Genomic DNA, 13863 nt, shown 5'->3' with positions numbered 1-13863 from the left:
TGAAAATATTCAACATGTGAAAATTTATAGTTAAAAGGTAAAAAAAAAAAAAAAAAAAAAAAAAAAAAAAAGTTTGCCATTTCTGAGAAGCTCAAGCAGCACTGCAAATGCATATTTTTTCTCTATAGTTTTTATCTATTTATTTTCATTTATTTATTTATTAATTTTTCTTTTTTTTACCATAGCCAGGATTTGAACCCATGCGCTTGAGAACCCTGGGGCCTATAAAGCGCGCAGTCCGTTCCACTGCATCAAAGCGGCCCCATCATTTATGTTTTAGTTATTCATTCTGAATAACTAAAACATCCCAAAACATAATCACTTTAGCAAACAAACCCTATTCGTCTAGCACACCACATGAACCACAAAACATGTCACCAGCCAATGAATGACAATGGGATCACAACTCATAACCAAATAGAGGAAATAAAAGGCACTCCAGTCACTGTGACACTGTTTATTGATGAGTTAGAGGGCTCCCTGCAATGATTGGGGGCCTGAGTACACAGCAAGCATCTGTTGGGGGAGGGATGGGCAAAGGGAGAGGAAGGGAACAGAAGGTAAGGGTGTGGGAACAGGTTGGGAATGGGAGGGACTTGAAGAGTTTTTTTTTTTTTTAAGTCTTGAGTCAATTACAAGGGATATTTTGGTGTGAATGGGAGGAGGCATTCTTGACAACTGCAAAATGGGGTCAGAGTTTACTGTGTACACACTGCAGACTTCAGTTTTTTTTTTTTTTTTCTTCTGCAACAGTGACGAACACTGACTCACATCATGGATTCAGTCACTGTAGAGACAACAGACTGTATACAGACACATTTTGTGACCCTATTTACATGTCAAGAGGAAGACAAAATAACTTAGTGCTCAATTTCAATGCTTATGTTTTTTTTTTCTTGTTAATACTCTGACAGGTGTCTGTAGGCAAGTAGTAAACTGAAAAAGTTGGTTTCCATAAAACTTTTGATCTGGCATTGAGCACCACTAATACAAGGTAGTACATACTTGTGAGTGGAGTAACCACCCACTGGAAGATGCCAAGAGTGAAAGGTTAGACCAAGACTGTCTCATCACCACTGGAGTCCATCTATCATGTATCACCTGCACCTGCCTCACTCACTTTGAATCACTAGGAAAACTAAATAATGTTAAATCAAGGACTTTAGTTAAAAAATCATTTCACAAAACTGAATTTAAAGCTCTTGATTACATTTTCAATACTGAAATTTCCTCATCTTAAAAAAAGAAGAAAAAAAAAAAGGTGGCTTTCATTAATCATTTTCCTATAAGTTTGAAAGTGAGCATACCTGATGGTGCCTTACCTCCAAGAGTGTCTGTGTCACCTGCCCTCCAGGACTAGCCTACACAAGGCACCTTAAACTCTTCACTGCTATACAACACAAATAACATCTTGCCCATAATTCATTTAGTAAATTTCATACAAGATTTTTTAATATACAGCTAAAAAGATTGAAATTAGGTACTATCCAAATTATAACAATTCGTTTGTTTAAAAAAATGGAGTGGTGATAAGGTCAGTCTTGCTTTACAAAAAGAAAAAAGAGCTTTGGCACAGCCACAATAAGAAAAATAGGAAGGTGATCTTGGTTCAGGTACAAAACAAAGAGGGTATAAATCCTTGGCACGAATTCTTACAAGCCTTCGGCTCAAGAAAGACACATTCATATTCATTAATAAATAAGAGTATCACATCAAAAAATGTCTTTCACTACATTACTTCTCACAGTCCCCACCCCATCACTACCAACACTGCCTGCACCACACTCACCGCCTCTACCGAGGCCAAGTGTCCACACATTGACAACACTAAACTTTGCACAATTACCAGAGGCTGTGCTGCTGACTTTTTACTTAGTTTTTTTTTTTCTCTAGGGCCTGTGCTACCCAGGTGGTGATGATAGTGCCTGCAGTGTGGGGCCACAGGGTAGGGGGGTCAGTACATCAGATGCTTGCAAAACTCGGGACACAGAAGACATATAACTAAATCTATTTGCACATAAAACATCCAATATCATTAAAACTAACATTATGACAAAAAATTTGTACATGCGTTAAGACAGATGCTGAAATCGACATTTAACAAAACAAATTAGCCAAAAATATTTTTGCTTACGATATTTGAACTAGAAATCACTGGTCTCTCTCTAAAATAAGCCCTTATTGCCTTTGTAACAAGGGGAAGGAGTTCAAACAAGTTTTGACACAGTGTGTCATCATTATCCCTGAATAATAGCACAGGCAATGAGATTGGTCTCCATTTGAACTTACTTAATGACCTTCCAATTCTAGTCCATCAAAAGCCGTTTCCGTCGCATGACCCACACTGCCGAAATATCAGCATCCATCGCATAAAAAAATGAGGTCCAAATGTAGCAATTGCATGGAGCCAAGCTTGTAGCACAGTGTTTAAGTCAGTTTGTACTATGGATAGCCAGCTTTCATTGGGCATGACGAAGCAGGGGTCTATCCGTACTCTTGAGATTCGAGATCGGAACAAAGTGATCTGGGTGAGTTGGTTCCATTATAGCCACGTGCATCACGTGACATTAAAAGTATTCAGGAGCATTCCAATACAAACTCATAAATAAGATTCAAATGTACCATCAAATTTGTTATAATTTCAACAAACATAAAACTAAATAAAATACTACACATTTGATTAATGACATTTCTGAACTATAATGGCTATGCATTAGAATTAAACACAGGCAACAAGAACACAAATGAAGGAACCACTCCACAGCACAGATTCCCATGCATATCTTTCCGCACATCAATGTTCAACGATCACGAACTCAGATAACTTGGGTCTGTCTCCCTGCAACGAGCCTTACGTACACAGATAAGAAATATGTCTTTATAAATATCAATAAACATAATTACAGTAATGATACATATCTGAGAAATATAGACTCTGAAAATAAAAAACCTGTACAGATGGAGCGGCAGGCAGCGAGGGCTTGAGAGACCACCACCACACTAACACTTCTCCCTTATTTACAAAAAATAAATAAAAAAAGATATATATAAAACAAGGATAGGAGAATAGTATATGATTGGGTATTTAAACGCTTCTGCATGCAGTGCGGTCTCTCCTTCCCTCGCTATTGGTATCCTGCAGTCCCACTTTGGTAACCTGTATTAGGACCTGTAAAAATTTCCTGTGGCAATGTTGCACCTCCGTAGAGGCACTGATCCCTGGCTTGTGAGGTGAGTTTAGAGTATAGAGGCTGGGCAGGAGGGACGTGAGGGCCGCTGAGGGACTACTGTGAGGACTGACGGGGTGGGCTGTCAAGATTCCTTTATGCATCATCACAATGCTGCGACTCATCCAAGTAGCTTCATTCCCATCTTTTTGTTTTAAGTCAATATGATTTGCCGAGTCAAGCACCCATAAGTACCCTGGATTTGTCAATGGATAAGAACAGTTGTACTCTAGTTCAGACAAAGGGTAGGGTCATAACATGAAATATATTTATAGTGGATTATATGAAAATACTAGCTCAACATCCACTAATATGCTATTATCTCGGGAAATTCATCTGACGAAGGCACTTGGACAACACTGCATGGCTGAGGTAGGCACTCGTTCACTGGCCATCCTCCCACAGAGAGAATCACATGCCCACCATATCTTTCACCATCATGACTATAACAGCAGAGTCCTCGCCTACTCCTCACACATAAATTAAGGTACACCACAATGCACTCCAACTAAACTAACCCTAGAGAGAGTTTCCTAAGCCTCACAGCTCTCTCCTGCCCAGCTTGGGTAATAACAACCTGATGAGCAACCTGATTGATTTGGTATGGGCTTTGATGAAGAATTTACGATCTGACTTACATCTACAATGGCCAGCTGCAGACTACCAGCTGCAGGGCAACTTAGCTTAGAGCAGCAGCAACAGCAGCAGTTCTGAGACTCCAGAACAGCTGCAGGCACAGCTGGACTCTGGCTGCAGCTGAGCCATACATACTGGTACGTTCATGTTAAACAGAGCATTCAGACTCCAAGAGAACTCCAAGCACTTCCTGAGTCTAAGACAAGTCAAAGTTATGTCATCCACCAACTCTTGATAAATGTGCTGATTTGAAGTCTCACGGAGTCTGGGTGCCCCCTTTCATAGCGTGGCTACTCTCCTAAATTAAGCACAACTGTGTGGGGACTGGGCAACAAGTGGTGGGCAAGCTAGCACTATGAGTCACAACTAGCAGGGTTAGGGTGAGTGTAACAGTGTGGAGTCCTGTGGAATTTGTGCTAAAACACCCACACTCAAGCAGTAGCCCGACCATCACCACCAGCAGCAGCAGCCAGTGGATCAGATACTGTCCAGAGCCCCAGGCACAGTGCCTGGAGGCCCGCGGAGCCACAGCTTTGTTGGGTGATCAGCTACAAACTTTTGATAACAAATCAGAGGCAATGAACATTTGAGTAATGTAACAGGTGCAGAAACTCTTTGTGAAACATTCCTAAACATAAAGTACTAAATTTTCTAGTAAAGACTGCTAATCAAAAATTATATGTTAGAATCTGTATTATGAAAAAGCATTGCACAATATAATTACCGGTGTGAGCGTGAAAATACTTTTGATGCTTCAAAAAGACCTCCAGATGTGTTAACCTATATCATGGCTCTAATGTGCTAAAAGTATGAGGTGAACTTAAGAAGCAGAAACGAATTACAAAAAATAAATATAACTGAAATCCATCCTAAACAAGCATTACAGTTGAATTTATACATAAATCCTTACCATGTACTCCACCTTAAACCTTTATCATAAGTACCAGACACCACACATAAGAATCTTTAACATTACACATACACTAGTCACAATGTACACAAATTGGCACAAAAAACTGGATACGGAAATGTATCCAAATTTTTAATAAATTACATATATGAAAAATAATGGGAAATCACAAAAATAGTTTCAAACTGAACACTTATTTTTTCAGAAGTATCATATATGCTAGGATGGCAAGCATGACCATCTCTTTGAAGCTCAACCTTACTGGTACACTGTAATTCTCCAGTGAGTAACTGTATTTAGCATTGCAAGGCAAGTAGTCTTTGACACTCCCTTGAACTGCTAAATATAACCCTGTCTTATTTGGAAAGTGGTTTTGAACCACTCACTCAATAATGAAAACCATTACGAAAAAAAATCTACACTATCACCTTCAATGATCTAAACACTATGTTTGCAACTGTCTGTGTCTCGGCTGACACCCGTCGAGGGCAAGCCACTCCCCACATGCCCTGGGGCAGGAGGACCCACACCAAGCAAAACATTACACAACAAAAATGGGATGTAACATAAAGCACAAATGTCTGCTCAAAGAGGTAGTCATACTTGCTGATATGGAAACAAGAGACACAGTGAGGGTGAAGGGGGTTTGAGCAATGGGTAACATTGGGATAATGAGCGTCTCATGCAATATCGCTGTACAGTCCTTGTCCTCACTGATTGTTCATCACATTATACCATTCCAGGATAAACAGGAATGTCTCTGAGTCAAGAGAGCTTATCGTCAGTGCCTCCGCAGCAAACGTGATAACAAAACCTGATGGGCCTGAGGTCAAAACCACACCTCCCTGCCGAACCACTCCCACCGCCGCTACCACTGCTGCTGCGGGCGGGGCAAGGAGCTGTGTCCTGTCATGGAAATGCTCACTTAACTCTGCTCCTTCCCAATTTTCAAGTTATAAATAGAACTTACATTCATGATGTGTAGAAGCTACAGTGGGAATCAGTGTTACCAGTACCTATTTTTACCTACTTATATATTTAAGTCATAAATATTTCAGATCCTGCTAAATTATTATTGTTCCTAATTCACCACATCCAAGCCCAGAACTCAGATGTCTGTCAAACAAATTAAACAATCATACAACAAAAAGTTTACTTATGGTACACTGGAGACGTAAGTACATTCTCCACTCTCAATAAGAGGAATACTTGTGGCAGGAGTGCATAGCTGGCACTTGCAAGCATGAGGTAGTAAGTTCCTTTCTGAGTGAGGCCCAGTGGCTGGTGGACAACAGATATCTTAAGGGACCCCTCTACAAATATGTTTTGTTGGTTAAAATGGATCTATATTTGCTCCATTTAAAAAAAAATCAGTGGAGATGAGCAAATTAACTACATACAGCAAATACTTAAAACTCTTCATGGAGAAGGAGGCATCCACCTTATCATTAGAAGCTCTTCATTCCTTCATAATATCACCACCATTAATAATTTGGTGACAAATAGACTACACCTCTGATATAAAAAAAACTATGAATATGTATATATAATTTTGTGAGATTTATAATTTTATACTATATTGTTTTGTTTATAAGTATATAATCTTCAGTTATTTTAACCTCAGTAACACAGAAGTTAATTCTGAAACCCGTACAATGATCCTGGTCCTGGAGTCATGAGGGACGACAATCTCACACCCACCACCCCACCCGGCCTTGTTTACCACACCACTGCCTCTCCTGATCAACAACACTTCTCTTCCCACTCCGTCACCACCGGCAAGAGGCACACAAGCTGCCCTAAGGTACCTTGTACATCTCTGAAGCTCACTGGGGGGCATAAGTATTCCACAGTACCAGCTAAGATCACTCTCACCTGCATAATATTCCTCTTCTTCAAGTGGATCACAACTAAATTCGGTGTCATCCAGCATTAACAAGAATTCAGAGGTAATATCGGTTGCTTCTTATAGCTTTTCTCTTTCATCTATATGATTTCTGAGGTAATGAAGGTTGTTTCCTAAATTAAAATAAATTCAATATTAAATAATCTTAAACAATTAAAATCCACCCGTTTACCAAAAAAGAGCAATTCGGCAAACAGCCACAGTAGCCCGTAGCTTCCATAAAAATTTACGCATGCACACACACACATACATCATCATCATCATACATCTAATAATTGAGGTTAACCTTACACCACCACCCAACACCAAGCTCTTCCACACCTACACTTGTCTCACACCACACTAACACCACGCCTCTCTAACTAAGGGTTCTAAATGGTGAGTGAGTGAGTGTGCAACACAATGCAAATGAAATAAGTGCAAGATTCTGTGTGAAATCTGCATAGGCAATGCTGTACCACTGAAATATGATTGTTTGACAAGTGATGACACTTGCTTTGCATAAGACAATTTTGTTTTTCTCAAATGAAGAATCTTTCTTATTACAAATGTCACAATGAAACCTGCATGATTAAAGCTCAAAAATATATATAGCTGAGTAACAAGCTCGAGAATATCACACTCAATACTCGTGCGTAATGATGCAAATCCACTTTTCAGCAGAGCTGAAACTATACTGCTGACAAAAAAAAAAAAAAAAAAAAAAAAAAAAAAAAGTCTTTGTGAAAACCTGAACTGCAATAAAAAATTTTAAATATGATCTCGCAAGGTCTTCTTTTTTGTTCTGCTTCATGACAGTTTGCTACAAACTGACAAGCACAATGACGTGCATAACTGTAAAGCTTTAGAACACAATTAATATCCCTCATGTGAGAGTGGCAGGTGCAGGCACCAGCATCATCATCATCATCATCATCATCCAGACACAGGGCCCTGATTGGTGTCCACTGCAATGATCTGCAGCCAATCATGAACTAAATGTTCTTTGCTATGGTACATGAAGGAGCAGAGTTGCCTAGCTGGACTGTTGAAGAGAGCAACACTTGCAGTGTGGGGATGAGCCCCAGCAATGTTAACAACCACTTTTTACTTTGTTGAGGTATTTTAAACTTGACAAACAACAGCTACTATTATGGTAAAATACGCAAACATACTGGTTAGGTATTGTCGTAGCCTTTGGAAGACATAGAAGTTATGAATAAGTGGCACAGTATCTTTGCACTCATGAGACGATGTGATTTTCTATGCATTTGTACACTTTTGTAACTTGCATCATCACAACTTTTAGAATGCAGGTTCCTGGTCATCACATCATCTCAAAACTTGCACAAATTGAAAGTGCAAGATCTTGATTGCCCAAAGATTTGCTTGAACATTAAATGTTTTGTTTTCCATAAGTTTATGAATAAGACTTTTTGGCACAAAATAGGTACAGAAAAATTACTGGGATACAAAACATATTCCCAAGTGCACTGGGTTCCTAAAGAGCAATTCTTGATCAAATCTATACCTGAAAGAGTTCATGTATTGCTTCCATCACATAATACACCGACAGCAAAGAAAGAAGCTACGTATTTCTTGCAACTTCTTCAATTACCATATGCAAGTGGGGAAGATCCGCACTTTCACACAGACACACTGGAAATAGACCATCCATCCACTCACCAGCGAACCAACACATTACCAATACTCAAGTGGGCCCTTGTTCCTTGTATGCCATCCAAAGCTCGGACATTAAGTAGTGACATGGTCAATCTAACTATAGGCCTATATTGTAAATGTTGAGCACTTATAAATGTTATTACTTTATGCCTGAGAATGAAAACTGAGGGCTTTGTAAAGACTTCCAGCTCTTGAGAGCTGCATATCTGTAAAATATGATCAGCCTCTTTGGGGGAACAAGTACCAGGTTAGCCACTTTGTAACCTTACATAACATTACTTCTACTACACATAATTCTCTATTCTGGGAGAGTGAAACAGTATATAATAAAAGGCTCTGCATGGCTAACCTGAATACACTTATGATATGTTTCAGCAGACTGGGAAGCAACAGGGCCTGATTCCTGCTGCCCCAGCACCTGCCGTCACAGGCGCACTGCCACTACTCGGACGTCGCGTCCTTGGCTCCCTGATCATTTTCGTCATTTACGTACTTCTCCATGGCATAGTTGCGGTTTCGCTTTAGAGGTGCCCCATGATGGGTCACCTGGTGGCGGCGCAGGTACCACTTGTTTTTGCACTTTTTGTGGCACAAGTCACACTCTACCCCTTCACCCTTGGTGTGAATATTGATAATGTGCTGTTTCAGATTGAATTTGTTGCTGAAGACGCGGTTACATATGGGACAGATGCCTGGCTGCCGGCTATTCCAAAGCTTGGGAACGCATGCCCGCACCAGATATTCAGCGTCTGCAAGGGAAGAAGAAATGTCCTCTCAGTATGGCTGTCTCTGGGGTCATCCCAGTCCACTTAGCTTACTTAGGGAATTATAGCTAGATGGGTTCTTTGACCAAGGGAACCACAGGTGGACAAATGGATTTCTTTGTTTAGCTTAAGCAAACAGGCTTTGTCCCAGCCAATATTCCATGCTTATGCTCATTCCTTACCATAAAATTTTATGATTTGAATATTGCATTAGGTTTCCTGAAATTTATATTAATTAATTTAGGCAATCAAGCATCTTTTAATTAATCCAATTATATCTAGTTACCAGTTAATAAGGAATAAAGAGTCTACTCTACCTTCCACAGTACTGGTAGAGCCATGAAGAGAGTGAGGAGGAGCTAAAGACTACTAGGTCTACTTGGACAGGATCATGCTCAGCAGAGTCAAGAGTTTGGGTTACATGCTGCTGGTTACTCAGGGGTCGCAGAAGGGGGAGGTCTGGCATCATGAGGACCGTCTATTACAAGCTAATTTTGAGCCTGGTGTTAAAAAGCATGGTAGAGCAATTTCTTTAAGGATCCCAACCCATAGTCCATGTCCACCTGTTGCCGTGCTCTATGTTAGCCATATTAACCAATCAACTGACAGGACATTTTTCCACTACTAAGACATCTTCTCGTCTGACTGTGACTCAGTTAATCAGCCACCACGTAAACACTCCCAACACTCCACCAGCTGCAGGACATACTAGATGGACTCGGAGAATTCAGCACATGCGGTCCATTTGTTTCTTAGTGAAGACCTCTTGAGGCTGGGAAGTGTCCACCTGGTGGGGAGTAGGAGTGAGCGGCAAGGCCACGTCCTTTGGAAGATCACTGGCCGGCAGCTGGTTGGCCAACGCCTTGCCAGTTTTGGCCTCGGCTGGGCCCTTGGAGCGGCGCAGGGGGGCCCCGTGGGCGGTCACGTGATGCTTGCGCAAGTACCACTTGTTCTTGACCACCTTGTGGCACAACTCACACTCAATCCCCTCCCCTACAGTGTGCACGTTCACAATGTGTTGTTTCAGGTTAAACGAGTTACTGAATGTTTTCCAGCAAAACGGACAGAGGCGGGGTTGCATGCAGCGCCACCTTTGGCGAGCGGGGGCATCTGGAACAGAGCAAAATATGGCATTAACCTGGGAGCTTAGTGTGCTGTTGCCAAATGCCCCCACTCAGCCAAGTGCTCACTGCTTGTTCTGAGATCACTTCAGTGCTCTTCAGAGTTGCTTCAGCTTACTGTGGCCCATCTTAAGGTATGGAGCAATTTGAATACACTAGTTATTTTCTTGAGAGTTGTGATACAGTTTTTGAAGAATACCTTTAATAGACATGTATGCATCAGTGCATACATGGAAGGTCAAAAGTACACATACTATATAAAAAATGTATGCATGCTGCATCTGGTACCTTCTTCAAACTGTTAATGCATATTTCAGTCAATAATCACTAATAAATACAAAGGAGACAAGTTGGTCCTTTTGACACTGTAGGAATGAAAGAAATGAAGATGCTACTTGTCAAGACAGACATTACTGCATAAGCTCATTGACCAACAACACAAACTGTCAAGAAAACAACAACAAAAAAACACTACTAGAGTTACAGTTACCTTCATGTGTGCTTATGCAGTTCAGTCAAGTATAACAAATAAAAAGAAAAAAAGTCCTAAGTGTCAACCAAGCTACAGAAGTATCAACATGTACTGATACAATTGAGGCAAAGTGTCTACACATGCAAGGCCATAAATAAATCCTTACAAGGTACACATTTCCCTTAAAAGTACAATATTCTCCCTTAGCAAATTTAACAAGGAATACCAGCAGTTTATTACATGTTTCTATTCTATGTTCACTTCTTTTATAATCTCTTGACGTTTTCCCTTGAAATGGCAAAAAAATAAGTAGCAAAGTAGGTCACAGCCACAAGAATGCAGCAAAGTCCATGAGTTTTCCTTCTTAGTAGTACATGCCTCCTTCTCCTAATGCCACAGAATTTGCCTTCCTTCCTGCAACAGCCATTTAATAAAATACCAGAGACAGGAAATCAATGTTCCTGGGAGTTCAAATACACCAGCCATGACAAGGAGTCTAGGTGACCCATGCAGCTCAGGACATGACACAATCCAACAACCAAACACTGCGCTGCAAACAACGCACCAAGAAACAACCACCATCCTACCGGTGCCCATAAGATGCCCCACCCCAGCCCTATCACAATCCCACACCACACAATAACAAAGATTAAGTCTGAACGCAACATACCACATCTAAACTCAGATAAAACACACAGTTCATGTATCAACAAACACACACATGTGTGTGTGTGTGTGTGTGTGTGTGTGTGTGTGTGTGTGTGTGTGTGTGTGTGTGTGTGTGTGTGTGTGTGTAGTAGCATCAATGTAATAACTTTTTTTCATTTCCATTATGCATCCAAAAAAGTGGTGCTACTGATCAGGGAAAAGTTATGTTATACGTTTGTATGAATCACGATATGGTATGCTTTTCACAAAACAAACCAACATTAAAATGGCTTCATGAAGCTTTGCCTACACCTAAGAAATACTTAACAAAGTCACCACCTTGCTTCATCTTCCGCAAAGTCAACACTCTTTGTATCCACACGGTTTTAATAAGGCTGAGTATTTTGTCCCAGTTCTCAGGACTAGTAAGGGACTAAATCAGCCAGACCAAGGTGTGTCACCAGTTTCACTTCTTACACAGCCAAGTGGAGGAAATCTCAACCTGCCAAAATTCACATGAACCACAGCCAGTTCCAAGGTCAAGCTTTCCAACCATTGCCTTATGTCACAAAATGGACACCACACTACTTTCAACACTTTATTAGCTGTGTTCATTCACTCAGAATAGCAGCTGTACTATCTCAGAATGTGAAATGAGTTAAAATGACAACTACTAACTACATTCCTTTGCATATAAAATGTGCATAAAAAAAAATTATATTAATGAAATATAATTTGAAAAACAAAACCTAAGTAAACATTGCACATGTATATGTATGGGAGGGAGTAGTGAGGCTTTATGCCACACACATCTCTTTACATCCCTAAGCACAGTCAATAGCCACTGATCACTGACACACTTCCACTCCAAACCTCTGCATTAACTAAACTGAAATGCAGTTTCAGTTTGCTCCATGAAACAGACTTGCTATTAACAATGTCATGACCAGCATGAGTCTATACATTAGTATGCTTTGTAAATCATCCTAGAATTTGACGGGCAACGGCTGCATTATGTGAGCATAATATTACTGTGGAAACTAGACACAGGATAACTCAAGTCAACTCCTCTTCTATATCACAGGAGTTGAGATACATCCCACAGGATTTCAGCTCATCAAAGTACACTGTATGACAATTATGATGCATTTCTCCCAGTAAACTTGTAGTCATAGAAAATGGATGTCATGTGCCATAAAAAAAAAAAAAAAAAAAAAAAAAAAAACACACACACACACGACATATGCAGCAAGTGTTGGATATCTGGTCGTGTGAGCACAGCATTGAAACGTCTCTAAAACTAAACTGACCAACACAGTTACAATACTATTCCTATTATATTTTTTGGGAATGATAACAAAGCAAATATTTTATTTCAGATTTGACAACTCATGGTCAGTTTCCTTTTATGCAAAGAAAGAAATAAAAAGTGACAGGCAACTTAACGATTATTCTTGGCACACACCAATAATTGGCAGGTCCTCCAATTGCTTTCCTTGAACATGCAAGTAACGAGAAGAGAGCAAAGAACACAAGAGTGACATGGAAGCAATGAGAGTGATGCACCAAACACCACCTTGTCTGGGACCAACAGCTTTCTGACAAACCCAAGTGGTGGTACTACGATGCCACACACTAAATCACACTTAGAACCTGCACTGGTCTGCTACTAGCTCTGGCTTGTTAGAGAGAGAGAGAGAGAGAGAGAGAGAGAGAGAGAGAGAGAGAGAGAGAGAGAGAGAGAGAGAGAGAGAGAGAGAGAGAGAGAGAGAGAGAGAGAGAGAGAGAGAGAGAGAGAGAGAGATAAATTCACTTCTATTTTCTAACCAGAGAGAGAGAGAGAGAGAGAGAGAGAGAGAGAGAGAGAGAGAGAGAGAGAGAGAGAGAGAGAGAGAGAGAGAGAGAGAGAGAGAGAGAGAGAGAGAGAGAGAGAGAGAGAGAGAGAGAGAACAGTAGGTGTGTACGCTCCACTATGTAAGAGTGTAACAAGCTGAAGCAACACTCACCCACTCCTGCGTAGGTCTCCCCCATGCTGCCATTACGTGGTTCTGCACAAACAGATGAGGAACCACCAGATCAGGAAAGTATCCAAAGCCAACGCTCCCAGCCTCCCTACCTCTTGTTATTTGATCTTTTAATCTTTTAATGAAAGTTTTTCAAGGGATAAGCAAAGAGAGTGTTTCATCAAACTTTGTTGTGTATTACTTTACATGGCACTTCTTAAATCTAATAAGAGTAAATTTCACTAAATTACTTTTTAAGGTTGGAGGTGATAACATTTTGAAGGGAGTGAAAGAAGTTTCTAAATATATCCAATCAATCAATCATTCCTTAATCAATATCAATACACCATGTAACCCTAAGAGGTGGCCAAGATGGCCTTCCACACACCAGCAGCTTAGGAACTTCAGAGGATGACTACTGCAAAATATGTTGGCACAACTGTGACCACAACAAACCCAAGCAACAAGGATAGTTGGGTTTAGACATGTCAATGTCTGAGTCAAAAGTCTTCAC

The 13863-nt window shown here is 40.4% G+C and overlaps 1 protein-coding gene across 16 annotated transcripts in view; it reads right to left on the bottom strand.

Moving 5' to 3' along the window:
- Positions 1-13863, bottom strand: part of LOC123507565 (broad-complex core protein-like) — a 64103-nt gene that overhangs the window by 29153 nt on the left and 21087 nt on the right. For 5 of the 16 annotated variants that reach the window (XM_045260497.1, XM_045260496.1, XM_045260495.1 and 2 more), the window contains exons 6-8: positions 13353-13394; positions 9815-10215; positions 8952-9090 (exon numbers count right to left, since the gene is read on the bottom strand). The exons of 3 other annotated variants lie outside the window; for them this stretch is intronic. In XM_045260497.1, coding sequence (XP_045116432.1) covers positions 9833-10215; positions 13353-13394 — 425 coding nt within the window. In that variant the 3' untranslated portion in view covers positions 8952-9090; positions 9815-9832. Of the gene's footprint in view, positions 1-442; positions 9091-9814; positions 10216-13352; positions 13395-13863 lie in introns of those variants that run through there. 8 more of the 16 variants (XM_045260502.1, XM_045260508.1, XM_045260506.1 and 5 more) reach the window with 4 other exon arrangements.

Source organism: Portunus trituberculatus, chromosome 22, assembly GCF_017591435.1.
Source record: "Portunus trituberculatus isolate SZX2019 chromosome 22, ASM1759143v1, whole genome shotgun sequence".
NCBI lineage: Eukaryota > Metazoa > Arthropoda > Malacostraca > Decapoda > Portunidae > Portunus > Portunus trituberculatus.
This window is presented reverse-complemented; position numbering and strand designations above follow the sequence as displayed.